At 41.3% G+C, this 22,916-nt stretch overlaps 2 protein-coding genes across 3 annotated transcripts in view; both read right to left on the minus strand.

Moving 5' to 3' along the window:
- hpse (heparanase) overlaps positions 1 to 22,916 on the minus strand; it is a 194,155-nt gene that overhangs the window by 44,838 nt on the left and 126,401 nt on the right. The window lies entirely within an intron of this gene.
- Positions 18,087 to 22,916, minus strand: part of hgsnat (heparan-alpha-glucosaminide N-acetyltransferase) — a 54,071-nt gene continuing 49,241 nt past the window's right edge. For both annotated transcript variants that reach the window (XM_072583956.1, XM_072583957.1), the window contains exon 18: positions 18,087 to 21,815. In XM_072583956.1, coding sequence (XP_072440057.1) covers positions 21,634 to 21,815 — 182 coding nt within the window. In that variant the 3' untranslated portion in view covers positions 18,087 to 21,633. The remainder of the gene's footprint in view (positions 21,816 to 22,916) is intronic.

The raw sequence follows: 22,916 nt of genomic DNA on the forward strand, positions 1-22,916 counted from the left end.
CAAAGCCATTCTGCTGTAGTTTCAAATGCTCCCAATCATCCAAGTGTGTCTCCTGTAACAAAGCAATATCCACCTTCTCCTTTCTAAGGCTCAGAAGTACCTTCTTCCTTTTAATTGGTGAGTGACTCCCCTTGATGTTTCAGGTACACCATTTAGTCAAGTAATTAGCCATAACCTTCTGCTTTAACATTTAAATTCCAGAGAGGAGGAACTCGAACCACAAATCACTGAGTCTCATTGTCACATGATCCATCGAACATAAAAACTACATAAACTAAAACCACTACATTTAACAAACCTAAAAACTATCAAAGATTAAAACAACAAAAACCAAAAAACAAACCAACATATAAAGAGCCAACGGTGCTGAATAGGGGAACTCACTCCCTGCCCAAAAGGGGCAACTTACCCACCCTAAACTCCCCATAAGTAGGCATCTAACCATCCCAACCATTTTCCCTCCTCCTAGCTAGAGCTGCATCACAAACACAAGCAGAAAAGCAAGTAAATACACTATAGAATAGCAATATGAATAAAGAAAATTTTTTTTTAAAGGAATAAAGGGGTAAATACACCACCCATCCTTTGGCATAACTTAACTTAGAAATTGAAAGTACACATTTCAACTGCCGGCATACATAGTTTCAATCAAATTATTACCAATACAAAAAAAAACCGGAAAAGACAATCAGACTTCCTCTGGTTTTTTAAGAAACAACAAAGACATACCCAAACAACACTACTAGTTGTACGTCCTAAATTGTTCAGATTAGGTTAATTTGTCCACAAAGTCTCTTGCCTTGTCTGACATGTCAAAGAGATGTTAGATCCATCTAAGGTGATCCGAAGCACCGCCGGATACCTCAGAGAGTACTGGATCCCAAGCTCCATCAGTCTTTTCCTGAAGCCATCATAGTATTTTCTGGATCACCGCTGCTGAAAAGTCCTGGAAGATGATCTTAGAGCCCTTGTAAACTAGGGCCAGCTGATCCTTCCCCTGGACTCTGGAAGCTTCCACGATTACCTCCTTATCTCTATAGTGATGAAACCGCACCAAGATAGGACAAGGAGTTGATCCAAACCTGATCTCCGCCAGTGTGCTCTCTCAATCTTCAAGCCTCTCATGCCAGCCTCCAAGTTAAGGAATTTTGGCAGCCAGTCATCAACAAATTCCACAGGCTGCTCCCTTCCTTACCCTCAGGCAGACCGATGATCCAAATATTTTTCTCCTGCCCCTGTTCTCAAGATCATCCACTTGGTTGCACAAACTATGGACCTGCCTCTTCAGGGCTTGGATCCTATCCTTGGAGGAACTGGCATCAGCTTCCACCACTGTGACTCTGTGTTCAACCTCATCCATCCCCTTTTCCAGGTCTCCCAGCTGTTGTTACTGCTTCTGCTGCATGTTAAAGATTGGGGCCAGCTTCTCCTCTATCTGCTTACCCCGCATCTCGCAAGATTTCGTGAACTCATTCACCAGGGCTTGGTAGGAAATCGAGTCTGAGGATCCTGCAGGCTGGGCCGTGGGCCGGGCCTTGGACACTCCTCCTCCCTTCTTCAGCATCTTTGGACGGCAAGAAATGCAGGTGAGTTAACTTCCCACAGTTTCTTGAGACTCCATGACCTTTCTACAGTCCCAGGATATCGCGATGGTCTGGGATGGGCGGGTTAAAGGTTCATCCCATTTGTGCTGTAGTACAGAGCTCTGCAACATAATCCTCCTACATCGCCGCCAACTTGGATCCCCCCAACCTGATCTTAGACAGGGGAACACTAAACCTCTGTCCATCTATTCCACAAATCATCACCCGCTCAGGTAACACATCAGAAAAAGTGCAAATACTTGCATTGCTTGCTATTAAGAGACTGACCATATCTGTTAAAATTATAACTTCTTTCCCTTCTCCCCTGTTTTTCGAGTAAATTTTACCCACAGAGGTGAAGTCTTTATAGAGATTGGGCACTAACTCAATACCCAGCCCCTGTCAAGGCTGTACACTCTCCTGCAGCTCCTTGACTTTTTTTGGTGCTTCATTTACTACTTTCACTAATCCCACTGGTTTAGCCTCCCTTACCATATAGTGCCTTTTTTCAATGACCAGCACTGTGACTTTACACATCGCTCCTTATGGCAGTGAAGACACCTTTTCCCAGTGCCTTTCTTAAACCATCGACACTGTGGTTTTGTTTACCATCCAGTACAGTGAAAATACTCGAGTCCTTTCACTTCCTTTCCACCCTCTTGGGTTTCTTTTTTCACCTATGGTAAACTATTCCCAGTGTGCTTTACTCTTTGTTTTATAATGAAGGATGTCAGCTTCTCCCAATTTTTATCCCTCAGGGGATGAAATCCCTGTCAGAAGCTAAATTTCACCTTATGCACCAATGCATATTCATCTGCCATCTCTGCTGCTTTTCTCACTTCTTGAACTTTCTGTTCATCCACATAAGTTATCATCATCTCTGGAAATGAGTTTTTAAACTCCTCCAGCAGAATAAATTCTCTTAGAGCCCCAAGTCTGTCAATTTTTAAGGCCTGCACCCATCTATCAAAATTGCCATGTTTAATTCTTTCGAATCAATCTAAGTCTGACCTGGTTTCTTTTTTACGTTTCTGAACCACTATCTATACACTTCTGGTGCCAATTCATAATCACTCAAAATAGCCTGTTAGACATTTGCATAATCTCTTGATTTCCCCACTAGCTCTACCTACCAGCCTACCTGAACACGCATTAACCAGAAGTTCTCTGGTCACGCCATCTGCCTTGCCAAATTTTTCAAATGAAATCAAGGAGGTTTCGACATTTTTCTCATTGAAATGAGGCAATGTTTTAATATTTTGTAGACACCCCTACTTTCTCCCTTCATCTCCATCCTGCTAGCTTGACTTTCCTGACCGGTAGTCAAAAACATCCGACTATTATTCAAGTATAGGGGCAGCACACTGGCTCAGTGTGCCTCACAGCACCAGGGTCCCTGGTTCAATTCCAACCTCGGGCAACTGTCTGTGCGGCGTTTGCACATTCGCCCAGTGTCTGAATGGGGATTCCTCCGGGTGCTTTGGTTTCCTCTCACAGTCCAAAGATGTGCAGGTCAGGTGAATTGGTAAATTGGCCGTGTTAAATTGCCCATAGAGTTAGGTGCATTAGTCAGAGGGAAATGGGTCTGCGTGGGTTACTCTTCGGAGGATCGGTGTGGACAGGTTGGGCCGAAGGGCCTGTTGCCACACTGTAGGGAATCTAGTCTAATTCACAACTTCTGAAGTTCAAATTCTCTCTCCCTTTCTCTTTCTTAATTTTCTTTTTGCTCAGTTAAGAACCTACTCACAAAATTCAAGTCCCCCCTTTTCTTAACCACAAAACTCTACAAAAAATGCTGTTCCAATACCACCATTATTAAACATTACATTAACTTAATCTCAAGCTGACGACAATCTTTGTCTTCTCTGCGGTCTTCAACCTTCTGTCTGATCTCCCCGGGTCATCATCTTTCATTTTACTGCAAGTATGTTTTACATGAAAAGATACCTTTGATAAAGTGTTTTTCTTTGAGCACAAGATGTTAGATGGGCAGTTGCTCTCACTGTAATTTTCAAAATGCTAGGTGTATATTCCCATGACACATTAAGTTCTTATGATTTGAATGGTTTCCAGGTATCAAAACAATAAAATTCAAATTCCATTGGTTTCTGGTATTCTGAGCATAACTTAAACGAATTGGTTAAATTTGAATTGTTGTCAACACAGCAACCGAAACTCAGGTATCTATTGACAGCCAATTGTTACAGGTATCTATTTTGGAACAGCCTGTCTCCCTGCCTTTCCATTCAGGCAACTGAGCCTGCACTTTAAGTTTACTTGAAAAGTCAGACCACAGTAGCACGGTGGCTCAGTGGTTAGCACTGCTGCCTCAGGTTCAATTCCAGCCTCGGGCGACTACCTGTGAGGAGTTTGCACATTCTCCCTGCGTCTGTGTGGGTTTCCTCCAGATGCTCTGGTTTCCTCCCACAGTCCAAAGATATGGAGTTCAGGCAAATTGGCCATGTTAAATTGCCCATAGTGTTAGGTGCATTAGTCATAGGGAAATGGGTCTAGGTGGGTTACTCTTCGGAGGGTCGGTGTGGAGTTGTTGGGCTGTAGAGCCTGTTTCCAGACTGTATTTCAACTTCCTATCAGTATGCCATGATGCAGTTGGAAGTTCTAGAAATTTGACCCAGCGAGTTTTTTTAAAAAGCAATATTTGTCCATGTCAGGATGGTGATTGGCTTGGGAAGACCTGCAAGTATTTCAGATTGTGCTTCAAGAAAGTAATGGTCATGAGGTCAAAAGGTGCAATCTGGTGAATTTCTGCAATGGATCTTGTAGATGGTAGACTGCTGTTATTGAGCACTGGTTGAGGAGATACTGAACATTTGTGTTGTTATAACTGCACGCATTCAAGTAGTGGGGTATTACAGATTTAAGGGCATCAGTTGAGTTACTCACTGCAATATTTCTAGCTCCTGACTCCACTCTGAGTACCAGAAGTGCTTACGGCTAGTCCAGTTTAGTTTCTGGTCAATGGTAACCCCTAGGATATTGGTAGCGTGGAGTTTGGTTTCAGTGTGGTAAATAAGTTGTCAAGAAGGGTTAGATTCCCTTTTGTTCAAAATGGTCGTGGGTCTGATATTTATAACATAAATGTTACTTCAGTTGTCAGCCCAAAATATATTATCTAGATCCTGTTGTATTTGGATATGAACTGCTTTAGAATGTGAATCATGATGGAAGGAAGGCTACTGATGAACTCTCTGGTGTCAAGATGACAGACCTCCACCAACCACAACTGCCTTTGGTGCAAAGTACGCCTCTAACCAGCATCGATTTCTCAGAGGAAGTCGTGGATGCTTTACAATTGCAACGTTTGAAAGGCATCTGGATGGGTATATGAATAGGAAGGGTTGGGTGCTGGCAGGTGGGACTAGATTGGGGTGGGATATCTGGTCAACATGGATGGGTTAGATGAAGGGTCAGTTTCTATGCTATACATCTCTATGACTCTAATTACCACGGACTCAAGTATTTAAAAAGGTGAGAAGTGATATTTCTCTGGGATTCAGTCTCTGTAATAGGAGTTTTTGCCCTGTTTCTCAACTTTGTTTTGGTGTCATGTTAAGATTAGTGCACAGGGGATCGAAGGTGTCGGTGATCTGAGAAGATTACACTGCAGAGCCTCGCATTGCAGCAGGAACAGGACGGTCCTTTAACCCGCCCAACCCAGGTCATCGGGATTTCTTGGGGCATTGGAAAGATTGTGGAGTCCCAAGAAACATCTAAAAATTGACATACCTGTATTTTCAGCTGTCCAGAAATGCTTAAAAAGGGAGGAGGAGCATCCGAGGCTGGGTCTGCAGCTCAGCCTGCAGCAGCCTCGGAGCCGATTACTCTCAGGACCTGGTGAACCAGCTCGGGAAGACTCGTGAGATGTTGGGGAAACAGATTGAAGAAAAGCTGGCTCCAGTCTCTCTCATGCTGCAGAAGCATGAGCAGCAGCTGGGGGACCTGGAGAAGGGGATGAATGAGGTGGAGCACAGGGTCACAGTGCCTGATGCCAGTTCATTCAAGGATGAGATCCATGCCCTAAAGATGCAGGTTCGTAATTTGCGTGACCAAGTGGATGATCTTGAAAACAGGGCCAGGAGAAAAAACATTCAGATCATCGGTCTGCCTGAGGGTAAGGAAGGTGAGCGGCCTGTGAAATTTGTTGAAGATTGACTTCCAAAATTCCTTGACTTGGAGGCCGACATGAGAGGATTGAAGATAGAGAGCGCTCACTGGGTCGCAGCACGGAGGTCGGGTCTGGGTCAACATCCTCATCCTCTCCTGGTGCGGTTCCATCATTACTGGGATAAGGAGAGAGTCATGGAGGCTTCCAGACTCCAGGGGAAGGATCCAAAGGCCCTAATTTATGAGGGGTCTAAGATCATGTTTTTTCAGGACTTTTCAGTGGCGATGATCCAGAAATGAAAATTGTATGATGGTGTCAAGAGAAGACTGAGGGAGCTTGGGATTCAGTACTCCCTGAGATATCCGGCAGTGCTTCGGATCACCTTAGATGGATCCACGCATCTCTTTGACACATCGGAGAAGGCAAGAAGCTTTGTGGACAAACTAACCTAATTTAAACAATTGTAGTATGTATAAATATTGTTGCTTGGGAATGCGTTTATCATTCTGTAAAAGAAATGGTGGAAATCCGGGTTGGAGCTTTGTTCTTTTCCTCTATTGATAGTAATTTGGTACAAACTATGTCTGGCGGTGGTTAAGATGCACAGTTTAAATTTCTAAGTTAGGACATACCAAAGGATGGGTGGGGTATTTATTTCTCCCTTTTTTTAAATAAAAGAATGTTTTTTTGTTCATATTGATATTCTATGGGATGTTTATTCTTTTTAGCTTGTGCTTGCGATGCGGCTCTAGCTGGGAGAAGTGAAGGTGGTTGAGATGGTTCAATGCCTATTTATGGGCCGTTTGGGATGGGTAGTTGCCCCCTCCGGGCAGGGGTGAGTCCCCCTACTCAGTGCTGTTGGTGCTTTAAGTGTTGGTTTGTTTTCTGGTTTTTGTTGGTTTTTATTTTTAATAATTTCGTATGTTTGTTAAATGTAGTGGTTTTAGTTCATGTAGTTTTTGTATTTGGTGGACCATGCAAAACTAAGGCTCAGCAATTGTGGTTCAGGTTCCTCCTCTCTGGAATTTAAATGTAATTGCAGAAGATTATGGCTAATGATTTGATTAAATTGGTGTACCTGGAATATCAAGGGAAGTCACTCACCAATTAAAAGGAAGAAGGTACTCTTGATTCTTAGAGAGGAGGTGGATATTGCTTTGTTACAGGAGACACATTTGGATGACAAGGAGCATCTGAAATTACAGCAGAATGGCTTTGACCAAGTTTATTTTTCATCATTTAATACCATAAGTAGGGGAGTGTCTATATTGGTTAGGAAAAATTTCCCATTTAAATTGTTGGAATGTGTTAAAGACACATACGGGAGGTTTGTAATTTTTAAAGCCTTGATAAATGGGGAAGAATATGGCATTTTATATGTTTATTGTCCCCCAGCTCATCCTCTTAAATTCTTGATAGACTCTTTTTCTAAACTGATAAGTCTCAAGTCTCAGCATATCATTATAGGGGGAGATTTTAACTGTCTCATGGACCCCACAGTAGACAGGTTGCCTCAAGGTTCCTTGATACCCTCTGCACAAACTAAACTGTTATTGGGTCTGTGTGGGGAATTAGGATTGGTGGACATCTGGAGGCGTCTCCACCCTATAGGTAGGGATTTCACATTTTTCTCCAATCTGTATAGATGTCGCACAAGGATTGATTTTTTTCTGACCCCTGCGTTAACTCTGGATCTGGTGGCATCTTGTATGATTGGTAATATTGCCATCTCTGATCATGTGCAAGTGTACCTTATGGTTAAGATTAAGGATGTTACAGTGGATTCAAGGTACTGGCGAATGGACCCCTTTATTCTCAGTATGTTTGTGGAGTACTTCTCTCGGGAATTTCGGGCATTCCTAGACATCAACATAGGCTCGGTTGATAGCTCACCTGTTCTCTGGGAAACTGCCAAAGCTTATGCCAGAGGGTTAGTTATTTCATATTCCACCAGTAGGAAGCGGCAGAAGGGGAAGCAGCAACATCTCCTTGAAGCACAGTTCAAGGCAGCCGAGAAGGCTTATTTTGACAGACCCTCGTTGGTCAAACTACAGAGGATTACAGCACTGCGGTCTGCCCTAAATTCCGTGCTCACGCAGACAGCAAAGAAGGAGCTGGCTTTTGCAAAGCAAAGGTTATATGAGCATGGTGACAAGCCTGACAAATACTTAACATACATTGCCAGAAAGAGAAGTGCCCCACGAACCATTACAGCCATCAGGGAGGGTCTGGGAACCTAACATGTGATTCTAAAAAGATTAATGTGGCGTTCCAGAGATTCTGCTCTAAGTTATATCAATCTGAGAATTGTAAGGAGGGGCAGGCCAATATGGAATCCTTTTTTAGAGATCTGAAGCTCCCGGGTGTGACTCCCGAACAACAGTCCTTTCTCAATGCCCCATTATCAGAGCAAGAAGTGCAGGAAGCTGTGAGCCAGCTCCTTCTTTGCCGTCTGCATGAGCACGGAATTTAGTGCAGACTGCAGTGAGTGGAAAGGCGCCCGGTCCTGATGGACTTCCCAGTGAATTCTATAAGGAATTTATATGTATATTGTCAGGCCCGATGCTGAATATGTTTAACGATTCATACAATCATGATTATCGCCTATGTCTGAGAGAGGCCAATCTTTCACTTACCCTTAAAAAAGGAAGGACCCGGAAGACTGTGCTTCATACAGGCCCATCTCACTCTTAAATGTGGACTTTAAGATCCTCTCTAAGGCTCTCACGTTAAGGCTGGAGACTGGGTTACCCACTATTATTAAAGAGGATCAGATGGGCTTCATAAAGGGTTGCAGATCCTCCAATAATGTTAGGAGGCTGCTTAACGTAATTCAAGCATGCCGACAGCAGTCAATACAGGGATTGGTGATTTCTTTAGATGCAGAGAAGGCATTTGACCGAGTTGAGTGGCCGTACCTTTTCTATACTCTAGACCGGTTTGGTCTGGGCGAAGTTTTCATAAGATGGGTAAAGGTTCTCTACAGTGTACCTCTCGCTGCGGTCATTACCAACAGGGTACGATCAAGCAATTTTAATATTTCTAGGGGTAGCTGGCAGGACTGTCCCCTTTCACCATTACTTTTTACATTGGTGATTGAACCGTTGGCAGAGGCCATTCATGGGGATCCCAATATATCAGCTCCAGAAGTGGGGTCAAAATTACATAAAATCTTGTTGTATGCAGACGATGTTCTAATTTTCTTGACAAATCCAGCAGTTTCAGTGCCTCGCCTGATACAATACATTCACGCGTTTGGCGCTTTTTCAGGGTATAAGATTAATTTTGCTAAATCAGAGGCTATGCCTATGGGTGGTCTTACGAAAGAGTTGGCTCTTGAGAGTGACTATAGATTTCCATTTAGGTGGTCACAGGGGGGTTTTGTATATTTGGGCATATTCATTACTCCAGTTCTGGATTGGCTGTTCAAAGTCAATTTTACTCAATTATGTGGAAAAATTAAACAAGATCTCCAAAGATGGGAGGTACTTCCAGTCTCATGGTTGGGTCGGATAGTGCTTATTAAGATGAATATTCTCCATCACTTGCTATACCCTATACGGATGCTCCCCCTGATTTTCAATAAACAAACACTCAGGAGACTGAACAGTTGGTTCAGCTCCTTTATCTGGCACCGTAAACGGCCCCTCATTAAATTAGCCAAACTGCAGTTGCCTTACAGATTGGGGAGAAGTAGACCTTCTGGCCATTAAAAATTACCAATTAAGCTCACTTTTGATTGGGTGAAAGACGTGGGGACCCTCTTTCAATATGGCTAGATGTCAAAGCCTCCCAGGCAAGGTGCCTTCTTATAAGTTTGCTGCTTTTGGACAAGGTGAGGACAGTTAGGGAATATTGCCATAACCCAATAGTCATCAGTACTGTTAAAGCATGGAGGGCAATTCAGCAGAGGGAAGGTAATATTAGCAAAACATCTTTGTTTACACCTTTAGTGGGTGTGCCGGGCTTTCAACCAGGTGTAGTAAATTCAGGACTTAAACATTGAGCAGCTAGGAGTATATCTTGACTGGGTGATTTATTTGAGGGAGATGTAATGATGTCCTTCGATCAGTTAGTACGGAAGTACGAGTTACCTAATAGAGACCTCTTTCATTTTTTTCAAGTTAGGGATTTTATTCAAAAAAAACAACACTTTTGACTGATCCCTACAAATCTGACATAGAAAGAGGGGTTCTAAGGGCTAAGAGTACACTCTCTGTCAGTACTTTATATCACCAAATGATCGACTCTGCAAGATGTGGGAAAGAGAGCTGGGTGTTGAAAGTTTCTTCAGAGGCATGGGAGGATATTTGGGAGAATGCAAGGAAGATATCAATTTGCAATAGGACCCATGCTTTACAGTTGAAGATTCTCCACAGGGTTCACTTAGCCCCAGACTGTTTGTCAAAATTTAAACCAGGGGTATCTTCAGCATGTCCCAAGTGCAAGGTCTGCATGAGCTCTCTTACCCTTTGTCTTTGGTCTTATGACGGGCTTCAAACATATTGGAGTGCTGTGGTGGGTGCAATGGAGAGGATTTTAGGTGTAGGGTGGAGAAGGACCCTATTTCGCTCCTTTTGGGCCCTCCCATTGTATTTCCTGCAGACGTGCATAAGAATAAACTTTTCAATATTCTTATGTTCTGTGCGAGGAAGAATATCTTGCTAGGTTGGATATCAGAAAATCCCCCAGGCCTGTCAGGTTGGCGGAAGATTGTTATGGAGCATATTCCCCTGGATTTTCTCACAAATAGGTACACCACAAAACTGAGAATTTTTACAAGACATAGCAGCCCTTTTTGAAATACCTGGACACAGATTTATCTGCTACATTAACAAGGGCTTTTATATAGCTGTAACGATTGTGTTTCATGAGTCCAATATCCAGGGAGGAGGAACTGTGAATGTATGAGTGTTTTGTTTGGCTGCACTGAGTTATTACTATTTATTTGTTTGTTGTTAGGTATTTATTTATTTAATTAAATAGCTAGTTTAAGTTTTTTAAAAATTTTATACTTCTCTATATATGTTTATACATTCGTATAGGAGGGTGGGTTGGGGAATTTTTTTTAATATTTGGGTTTAATTTTGTACTATTTTTGCACTGTTTTGAATTGCATTGTTTTGTATTTGTTGTAATATTTAAAGATCTATTTTTTCTGAATAAAAATATATAAAAAATGAATTAGAGAAATAAAATGAAGCCATCTTTTCACCATGATGGTTCATTATTTCCTTAAGGAGGGAGGTGTTACAAAGTCAAAACAAGTATGTTCACTTTTAAATTGAAAGGGTTTTCTGAATTTTGCAGTAAACCTGTCCGAATGGAAAGTCAGGGTGACGAACTGTTCCAAAATAGATACATGTAACAATTGACTGTAAATGGATACCTGAGTTTTGGTTGCTGTTTTGATAACAATTCAATTTTTTAAAACATATTTTTTATTGAAAAATAATTTTTTAATATATTACAACAAATACAAAAAAATACAATTCAAAACAATAAAGAACACCAAAAATGCAAAAAACCCAACTGCCCTCATGTACAAATAAGTATTGAAAAAAATACTTTAAAAACTCCAACTACTTAACTAAATAAATAGTAACCAACAACAAACTAATAAATAATAATAACTCAGCTCAGCCAAACAAATCACTCAATCTCAAATATCGAGAGCATTAGTTTTCACATTTTCATACGTTAGCAGTTTCCCCACTCTGGATATTGGACTAGTAAAATACAATTGTTATGGCTATATAAAAGCCCTCGTTAGTGTGGCAGATGCAGACAAATCTGTATCCAGGTATTCCAAAATGTCTTATAGAAATTCTCAGTTTTGTGGTGTACCGTACTTGTGAGAAAATCTAAGGCGATATGCTCCATAACAATCTCCTGCTAACCTGACAAGCCCGGGGTGGTTTTGGATACCCAACCTAACAAGATATTCTTTCTTGCGCAGACATTGAGGATATTGAAAAGTTTTTCTTATGCGCATCTACAAGGAACACACTAGGCAGACCCAGAAGAAGAGATCAGACCCTTCTCCACCCTTACACCCAAAATCCCCTCCATTGCACCCGCCACAGTGCTCCTGTATGTTTGAAGCCTACCACAGGACCAGAGACAATGGGTACGAGTGCCCATACAGACCTTGCACTTGGGACATGTTGAAAATACCTCTGGTTTAAAGTTTGACAAATGATCTGGAGCCACATGGATCCTGTGGAGAATCTTCAACTGTAAAGCATGGGTCCTATTGCAAATTGATATCTTTCTTGCATTTTCCCCAAATATCTTCCAATGCCTCTGAGGAGACTTCAGCACCTATCTCTGTCCCCCACACCCTGCAGAGTCAATCAAACTCATCTGAGGGGGCACACCCAATTGATGATATCAAGTGCTGACAGAAAGTGTACTCTTAGTGCCCTCCTCTTTATGATAGATTTGTAGGAATCAGTCTAAAGTATAGCTTTTTTGAATAAAATCCCTAACTTGAAAAAAACAAAAGAGGTTCCTGTTAGATAGCACACATTTCCGTACTAACTGCTCAAAGGACATCATTGTGTCTCCCTCAAATAATTCGTCCATGCAAGACACACCCTAGCTGCCCAGTGTTTGAATCCTGAATCTATCATCCCTAGTTGAAAACCCGGCATACCCACTATATGTGTAAGAGAAAATGTTTTGCCAATATTGCCTTCCCTCTGCCAATTGCCCTCCATGCTTTAACAGCATTGATAACTATCGGGTTATGGCAATATTCCCTAACTGTCATTTTGTCCAAAAACAGCAAGTTAGTAAGGGTGCACCTTGCTTGAGAGGTTTTGATATCTAACCATATTGAAAGAGGGTCCCCACAAGCCCAATCACTCATGTAAGATAAAAGTGAGTTTAGTTGACAGTTTTTAATGTCTGGAGATCCACTGTCTGTGAGGCAATTGCAGTTTTGCTAATTTAACGAGGGACCATTTAAAATGCGAAATAAAAGAGTTGAACCAGCTGTTCAGTATCCTGAACGCTTGCTTATCAAAAATCAGGAGGAACATCCTGTAGGGTACAACAAAGGGGGGAGAATATTCATCTTAAGAACTTCTGACCTAACCATGAAACCAGAAGCACCTCCCATCGTTGAAGGTCTTGTTTGATTTTGTCAAACAATTGAACAAAATTGGCTTTGAACTGATCCAGAACTGGAGTGATGAATATGCCCAAATACACACACCCTCCACACATTTCCCCCCCCCCCCACCGTGACCACTTAAATGGGAATCATAATTGCCCTCAAGACCTAGCACCTTCCCCCCCCCCCCCCCCCCGTGACCACTTAAATGGGAATCATAATTGCCCTCAAGACCTAGCACCTTCGTAAGACCACCCATAGGCATAGCATCTGATTTTGCAAGATTAATCTTGTACCCTGAAAAGGCGCCAAATGCACTGATGCATTGTATCAGGCGAGGCACTGAAACTGCTGGATTTGACAAAAAATTCAGACATCGTCTGTGTACAACAAAATCTCATGTAATTTTGACCCCACTTCTGGAGTGATATATTGGGATCCCCACAAATGGCCTCCGCCAATGGTTTAATGACCAACGTAAAAAGCAGTGGTGAAAGGGGACAGCCCTGCTAGCTGCCCCTAAAAATGATAAAATTGGACGCACCTCATTGGTGATGACTGCAGCGAGAAGGTCACTGTAGAGAACCTTTACCCATCTTATAAAGGCTTTGCCCAAACCAAATCGCTCCAGCGTATAAAAAAGGTATGGCCACTCAACTCAGTCAAATACCTTCTCTGCATCTAGAGAAATCACCAATCCCCGTATTGACTGTTGTTGACGTGCCTGAATTATGTTAAGCAGCCTCCTAACATTTTTGGAGGGTCTGCGGCTTTTTATGAAACCTGTCTGGTCCACTTTAACAACAGTTTCCAGCATTAATGTGAGAGTCTTAAACATGGACATCAAAATCGTCTCTAAGAGTGAAATGGGCTTGTACAAAGCACAGTCCTCTGGGACCTTCCCTTTAAGAATAAGTGAAGTATTGGCCTCGCTCAGAGATGGCGGGAGACTATCATAATTGTACGAATCATTGAACATGCTGAGCATTGGACTTGACAATATGTTTATAAATTTCTTATAGAGTTCACTGGGAAGTCTGCCAGGACCGGGCACCTTTCCACTCTGAAGCTGCTTCACAGCCTCCTGCACCTCTTGCTCAGATAAGTGGGCATTGAGATTGGACTCTTGTTTGGGGGTCACACCCAGGAAGCCCATCTTGGCCTGTCCCTCCTCACAACCCTCAGATTGGTATAACTTAGAGTAAAATCTCTGGAATGCCACATTAATCTATTTGGAATCACATTAGGTTCCCAGACCCATTCCCTAATTGACATAATGGCTCGAGGGGCACTCCTTTTCCTGGTGAGATAATGCAAAGTATTTGACTGGCCTGTCACCATGCTCATGTAACTTGCTTTGTGAAAGTAAGCTCCTTCTTTGCTGTCTGAGAGCGCACGGAATTCAACGCAGACTGCAGGCCATAATCCTCTGTAGCTTGACCAATGAGGACCTGTCAAAGTAGGCCTTCTTGGCTGCCTTCAACAGTGCTTCAAGGAGAGGAATGCCAGTAGGAAGCTGAAGGGCAAACAGCAGAGTAAGAGATAACTTACCCCCGGCATAAGCTTTGGCAGTTTCTCGAAGGGGTAACGGGCTACTAACTGAGCCTGAGTTAACGTCTAAGAACGTCCAAAATTCCCCAGAGAAGTACTCCACAAAATTATCCTGAAGGACAAAGGGATCCATTCGCCAGTGCCTTGGGCCCACGATAGCGTCCTTAATCTTAACCAACAGGTACACTGGAGCCTGATCAGAGATGGTAATATTACCAATCGTACAAGATGCCACCAAGTCCAGGGTTGCCACGAGGGTCAGAAAAAAAAAATCAATCCTGGTGTGACATCTGTGCGGATTGAAAAAAAAAATCAAAATTCCTGCCTGTAGGGTGGAGACGCCTCCACATGTCCTCCAACCCTAACTCCACACACAGATCCACTAATTATTTAGTTTGCACAGAGGGCATTGGGGGGGGGGGGGGGGGGGGGGTGGAAAGGGGGCTTTGGGCAACTTGTCCACCATAGGATCCATGAGATAATTAAAATCTCCCCCTATAATGATGTGCCAGGACTCGAGACTGATCAATTTTGAGAACACATCTACCAGAAATTTGAGGAGATGGGCCGGAGGGCAATAAACATTTAAAACACCATATTCTTCCCAGTTTATCAGGGGTTTGAGAATTACAAAGCTTCAGTGCGTCTTTAATACACTCTAGTAACTTAAATGGGAGATTCGTCCTAACCAATATAGCGACATCCCCACTTCTGGCATTAAAAGATAAAGTAAACCCGATCAAACTCATTCTGCTGTAGTTTCAAATGCTCCCTACCATCCAAATGTGTCTCCTGCAACACAGCAATATCCACCTGCTCCTAAGACTCAAAAGTACCTCCCTTCCTCTTAACTGGTGAGTGACTCACCATGATGTTCCAGGTACACCATATAATCAAGCCATAAATGTCTGCAGTAACATTTAGATTCCAGAGAGAAGGAACTCGAATTACAAATCGCCGAGCCTTAGTGTCACAAAATCCATCAAACATAAAAATTACACAAACTAAAACCACTACAGTTAACAAACCTACCAAGCTATCAAAGATTACATACAACAAAAGCCAAAAAGCAAACCAACATATGAAGTGCCAACGGCGCTGAATAGGGGAACTCACCCCCTACCCAAAGGGGGCAACTACACATCCCAAAATTCAATTTCCCATCCTGCTGCCAATACTGCAACCCAGGCATTTAAATACCTGAACTGGGCATAAACTGCCTGTAAGTAGGCATCTAGCCATCCCAACCATTTTCCCGCCACCACATCGCAAACACAAGCAGAAAAGAAACAAAATACACTATGGTATAGCAATGTAAATAAAGAAATGTTGAAAAAAAGGGTAAGTAGCCCACCCATGCTTTGGTATAATTTCAAAATTGAAAGTGCACATTTCAACCATCGCCATAGTTTAGAACAGATTATTACCAATAAAAAGGAAAAGAAAATCCTGACTGGACTTCCTCTCTTTTTTTAAAGAAAAAACAGATACATACCCAAACAACACTACTAGTTGTACATACTAAATTGTTCAGATTAGGTTAATTTGTCCACAAAGTCTCTTGCCTTCTCCGATGTGTCAAAGAGATGCACGGATCCATCTAAGGTGATCCAAAGCACTGCTGGATACCTCAGAGTACTGGATCCTGAGTTCCTATAGTCTTCTCCTGACGCCATCATAGTATTTTCTGGATCACTGCCGCTGAGAAGTCCTGGAAGAACATGATCTTAGAGCCCTCGTAAACTACGGTCTTCGGATCCTTCCCCTGGATTCTGGAAGCTTCCATGATTCTCTCTTTATCTCTATAAAGATGAATCCGCACCAAGATAGAACAAGGATGTTGATCCAGACCCGACCTCCATGCAGTGACCCAGTGAGCCCCCTCAATCTTAAAGCCCCTCATTCCAGCCTCCAAGTTAAGGAATTTTGCAACCAGTCCTCAATAAATTCCACTGGCTGCTCACCTTCCTTACTCTCTGGCAGACAGACGATCTGAATACTTTTTCTCCTGCCCCTGTTCTCGAGGTCACCAACTTGCTCAAGCAAATTACGGATTTACTTCTCCAGGGTTTGGATTCTATCGTTGGAGGAACAGGTATCAGCTTCCACCACTGCGACTGTGTTCAACCTTATCCGTCCTCTTTTCCAGGAGTCCGAGCTGCTGTTCATGCTTCTGCAGCATGATAGAGGATAAACTGGCCCCGATCTCTATCTGTTTACCCAACATCTCACAAGATTTCATGAGCTCCTTCACCAGGGCCTGGTAAGAAATAGAGTCCAATGTTCCTGCACGCTCTTCCTCCCTTCTTCAGCATCCCTGGACAGCAAAAACCAAGGTAAGTTGAATTTTAACAATTTCCTGGGACTCCATGACCTTTCCAGAGTCCCAGGATATCATGGTGGTCTGGGTAGGGCCCGCTTGCATTGTGATGCACAGCTCTTCAATGTGATCTTCCTAGATTGCCGCCATCTTGGATCCCCAACAATTCAAATTTAACCAATTAGTTTAAAAGTATCCCAAAATACCAGAAGCCAATGGAATTTTAATTTTGTTTTGACACCTGGAAACTAATCAAATTATTAGAATTTAATGTGTCATGGGTGGGTATATAAACCTGGCATTTGAAAATTAAAGTGACAGCAACTGCCATTGAACAGCAGAGTAACTGCTGTAGGGCTAACTGTCCACTTAACATCTTGCTCTTGGAGAAATAAGAAAGCACTCTCTATCAAAAGTATCTTTTCATATAAAACATACTTGTCGCAAAAAGAAAGACGCTGACTTGGGGAGATCAGATGGAAGATTGAAGACCGCAGAGAAGACAAAGACTGTCGTCAGCTTGAGATTAAGTTAATGTAAGGTTTAATAATGGTGGTATTAGAACAGCATTTTTTGTAGAATTGGGGTCAGATAGTAAGTAGTTAAGAAAGGGGGGGCTTGGATTTTGTGAATAGTTTTGTTTAATGTTCACTACTAGAGTTAGGAAAATTAATTGTTAATTTCCACTAATTAAAGAAAAAGAAAGAGTTCTCGGTCACTCACTTTTTAACAGATTACGAGGCAAGGTGAGCTTTTCTGGTTGTTTGGTTTTAATTAACAGAGAGATTTGACATCCAGGTTGTAACAATACATAATACACATGACTGCAGCAATTCAAAAAAGGCAGTTCAGCCACGAAAGTCTGCATCAGAGAACAAAACAAAAATCCACTGTTCTTCAATCTTCCTTTAATCTTAGTCTCTGCATACTTCAACATGGTCACCTCTTTGCCCTTAGCATTGCATATTTCTACTCCCATGTTCGATAAACCCACTCAAAGAACAGAAAATGCTTGATAAATTCAGCATTTGTGCAGAAAAAGAGATTTAAAATTTCGAGCCCTTCAAAACTCTTCTTCAAAGTTGAGCTCAAGATCCTATGTGGTCACTTCACTGCATCATTCCAACCACCCAAAAGCATTCACTTTCAAAATCCACATACTTTAATTTTAAAAGATAAACACTCAAAACTGAATCTTCCCCAGAAGAATAATGAAGTTACTTTGTGTTAGATATATTGAGTATATTATATGAATTTTGTGTCTCCACGTTAAAGACAAAGTATAACCGAATGACAGTGGATAAAGTCAGCAGGAAAACTAGTGCTGGAAGCTAGAAAGGGAATAACTGAAGCTGCATTTGCAAGGATTGAAGTAAAGACGTTCACTGAGATAACCATAGCTTTATTCTTAGTAATAATGGGATATATCAATACATGACTGTGAATCATACAGCATTGCAAAACATACAGATAATAATTACATAGAGCTACAACAGCATAAACCTCCATTACAGTGACTGAAACCCAATGATTTACATCTTGGAGAGAAATCTAAAATCCCTTTATTCAAATAAAATCCCATTTAAACTAAAGCAAGTGATAGCAATCAAACGGGGGTATAAAAAGAGATCTTTGAGTACAAAAACTTTACATTTGATTGTTAAACAAATATTTTAAAAACATTACATGTTCCTTTCATAGGAGCAAATAATTCAGATCCAATAATGTGTAATCAGGAAGGTAAATAAACTCCAGAGAACATAACAGTCCATCAATACTTTGCTGACATGAAGAGCTGGCCAACGGTGAGCAATGCAAGCGTCTGGTGGGCATGGTCTTCAGGTGCTGTAGGCAGCTTTCCAGGACTGAAGCTGGTAGCACAGGTCTACCAAAGTAAAATGCACCATGCTTCATCCAGAGGTCTACCAACTAAAGCAGCAGGTTTGGGACATTTTAGAAATATCACAGTTCGTGGCAAATCTTCAGCATACAATTTTTATCAAACCACTGAGCAGCTAATAAGTTTGTTCATAACTTCCATAAGCTTGAAATATACTGACATTAACAGTTCCCAACGAGTTATCTGAAAAGTGACACGTGCTTTAGATGACTACCAAACTAATAGTCAGTACAAGTTAAAAGCATTTAAGTACAGAAATACAAACAAATCATTTCAAGTTAGCAGTGAACGTTCTCCAACATTAAAGGGTGAACTCTATTTCAGAAATCTCAACCCAATTTCAAATTTGAAAGTTCCGGCTAAAAACTGATATTACACCCAGACTTGTGTACACTGCAAAGCCAGTCCTGAAAATGGTTGGAAATGGAAATCTTTGACTGCATTCAGTAATCGTCTACTTTCATTTGATAAATTTTATGCCAATGGCTAGAGACTGGGGACTGCAGGGAGCACTCGCACATTTCAGGCACCTGGTATAAATATCAAGCTGCAGGTCAAGTACAGCACCGGACAGTGAGACACTCTTGATCACAACATTCTCAAAATTGTTACCTTCTGCAAAGATACACTTCAATTTCTCTAGCTATTTTCATAACCTGTGAGTGGACCATCAATTACATCAAGTAATGAATTGGGAGGAAAGGAAGAGCTTTCCCATCCATGCTCTTTATGCTCAATCCCCTCCTCTTTACATGCATCTGTAGGAAATATATCCTTTACAAAATCAAATCTCAAGTGAGTGTGGCACAATGCTATGCTACTTTGTCGAGTGTTTTACTGACCTGCATCAGAAGATGGTGCAAATAGATATTCTGGTCACTTCAACAAATTAATTTGTTGACAAATTTTGAAACAGTAAGTCAACAATTGAATGCAAGGATAGGCTGAGAGAAACTAGTGTAAACTAGGTAGAACAATTATCAAGTGAAGAAATCCAGTGCTGTCAAAATAAAGCTTGATATTGGCAGTTTAGTAGTACAGAACTTGAGTATCGTTAAAAAGAGGCAATTTGTCAAATCTTTAACTTTAATTCATGAGGGCAACTTGCAACAATCCCAAATGAAAGGGAAAACTGACATTTATGCTGCATGAGGAGAGTGTGCCGAGAGTTTGACAAATAGACTCTGATTGGTAGAGGCATTGTCATCAATAATGCATCAGTTAATGACAACCAGTACTTAACAGCCAAGTTTAGTTACATTTTAAACCAGGCAGATTGACTTATTTCTTAGGGCAGTGCTTTAACCAATCCAGAAAAAGGCTGCCACCTATTTTGTTGCATTGAAACAGGCGAAGTGCGGACATGTTCTGTCTGCAAAGAATAAGGCTGTGTTGTAGTATATATGTAGCTTGTAGTACATGTGAGTGCACCACACAGAGTCTAACCACACTCAGCATTATTTAACAAATGGTGTTCAATCTAATACTGGCCCACACTTTCAAAACTCACAACAATGTCCAACACTGGATGTGATTCTTCAATTTAATAGCATTTGCTAAACAATCCTGAGTGTGCAAAGAATTGCAGACAACCAATTTGAGATGGTCAGTTAGGCAAGCAGAGTGGTGCACTTGCATGTATGGGTGAACTGCAAATATTAACATACAGTGCCTTTTTCTGCACAAAGATTTCGTACACAGCTTTCCTATTTCAATGCAATAAAATAGATGACAGACATTCTCTTGTTCATGCCACAGCGCAATGCCTGCCCAGTCAATCTGCCCGATTTGATAGTTAAACAAAGCTCTGACAGATTACAGTTAATGATTAACAGTGTACATTTTCCTGGACAATGCCTCTCCCATCTGCAGTCTCATGCAGGATAAACACTTCACATATACTCCCTTTACTTTGGTATTTCATGCACATTGCTCTGATGCTTGCACAATAAATAGCTTTGACAAAGTGCCTTACTTTTCAGCAATACTTTTTTTTAAAAAGTGAAGACAATGAAAGCTGATTGGTCAAACTGCAATACAACACAAATAAGAATTTTGTTTAGCATGATTATGTAGAATTGGTAGGTGATTTTTAAAACAAGTCAAACACATTTGAATTTCATTTCCCAGTTAACACAAATTGGAAGCTAAATATAAAGTTATTTAATTATTTGTTTTTCAATGCCCTGTTTTTCCAAATATCAGATCAAAAGTTTCGCATTGCCCAACCTGAAATAATGCAAGACATTAATGATTACATTTTAGTGAGATTTTCAAACAGTACACTTTCCCATTCTTGACTGATCATACAACATTTCACACTGGGCTCTTCAAGAACACAGCACTATTAAGCAAAAGAAATGAAGTTTGTAAGCTTTGTCTCGATAGAAGCACACATCCCAATTTGTTAGCTTGAAGTTAGTCAACTCTTTCTTGCTTCCAGAGTAGTTTAAATGATTAGAATCCCACTGTTATAACTTCATCAATAGGTCAGCTACAGAGCCACACAGAAGTAAACAAGAGAAACCCAATCAATGTGCTGTGTTCATGTTACCAATAGAAACTCAGTTTGACCAGCTTGCTTTGGTGAAGTTTCAAACCTGGATTATGCAATTGATGAGCAAACAAAACTAAAAGATAAGTGATGAAGTGTTGAACAGGGTAGAATATTGAGTATATATATATATAAAGATCGAGGATATTGGCATAGCACAGGGATATAGGAGCAGAGTGCTTGTGTGTTAATGCTTTGATCAGAGCATCACTTTTACACAAGTCCAAAAATATTCCAGTTGGCAACAATGGCACATATCGGTTGTGTGAAAATTTACAATATGTAGGCCTGGTCGAGGATTAACAGAAATTGGTCATACAATCATCTGTTTACTGGCCATTATACAACTTAAAAGCTGACAGACATGTGTTTCCACTGTCAGCACAAAATGCAAACACAAATTGTCCATTTATTCATATATGTATAGAAAAATATACTCCTCCACTTCATGAATTTGCCAAAAAATGATTGATCCCTGATTAAATTTTCCAAAATATCTTCTTTTTGTAAAGAACATAGGAAATAAAAACCCAAATGGTGGTAGCAAGGAGATTCTGGGCCAAGTGTTCGCCATGTGAATGGTCATTCAGCATTTTCCATTTGAAGGGAAAATATTGTTCAAACACCTCATGTCCAACGTACAGCAGAATAGAGTTCATCCCTGAAGAGTTAGAGAAAACAAAACAGTATGTCAGTGGTCACTTGAATTCCACCCAAACTGTCCACATCATAAGAATATTTAACTATGGCTGGATCAAAGTGCTGCCACCAAGTCTGGCCAATCCACCTACAAAGAATCCTGATCAGACAAGTAATACCACCCATTGTGTGTTGAGCTGAGAAGCAATAACAATTCAAATTGGGATTCATATTAACCTAGCGAATTAGGAGGCTATGAAACACAACCCAATATCTGTTGTTAACTCCTACCCCTGACCATCATCTTCCAAAAGTGTAATATTTTGGAAGAGACATTTTCCCCTATTTTCTGAATCAACCTGAGATAACGAGAATCCAGAGAAAGTATATTCCTATCAGGGTGAAAGGAAAGGCTGGTGGGTACAGGGAATGCTGGACGACTAAAGAAATTGAGGGTTTGGTTAAGAAAAAGAAGGAAGCATATGTAAGGTACAGACAGGATAGATCGCGTGAATCCTTAGAAGAGTATAAAGGCAGTAGGAGTATACTTAAGAGGGAAATCAGAAGGGCAAAAAGGGGACATGAGATAGCTTTGGCAAATAGAATTAAGGAGAATATAAAGGGTTTTTACAAACACATTAAGGATAAAAGGATAAAAGGATAACTAGGGAGAGAGTAGGGTCCTTCAAAGATCAGCAAGGCGGCCTTTGTGTGGAGGTGCAGAAAATTGGAAAGATACCAAATGAGTATTTTGCATCAGTATTTACTGTGGAAAAGGATTTGGAAGATATAGACTGTAGGGAAATAGATGGTGACACTCTCAAAATGTCCAGATTACAGAGGAGGAAGTGCTAGATGTCTTGAAACACAAAGGTGGATTAATCCCCAGGACCTGATCAGGTGTACCCGAGAACTCTGTGGGAAGCTAGAGAAGTGATTGCTGAGCCTCTTGCTGAGATATTTGTAACAGCGATAGTCACAGGTGAAGTGCCAGAAGACTGGAGGTTGACTAACGTGGTGCCACTCTAAGAAGGGAGTAAGGACAAGCCAGGGAACTATAGACCAGTGAGTCTGACATCGGTAGTGGGCAAGTTGTTGGAGGGAATCCTGAGGGACAGAATGT

The sequence above is a fragment of the Chiloscyllium punctatum genome, chromosome 14, assembly GCF_047496795.1.
Source record: "Chiloscyllium punctatum isolate Juve2018m chromosome 14, sChiPun1.3, whole genome shotgun sequence".
NCBI classification, from domain to species: domain Eukaryota; kingdom Metazoa; phylum Chordata; class Chondrichthyes; order Orectolobiformes; family Hemiscylliidae; genus Chiloscyllium; species Chiloscyllium punctatum.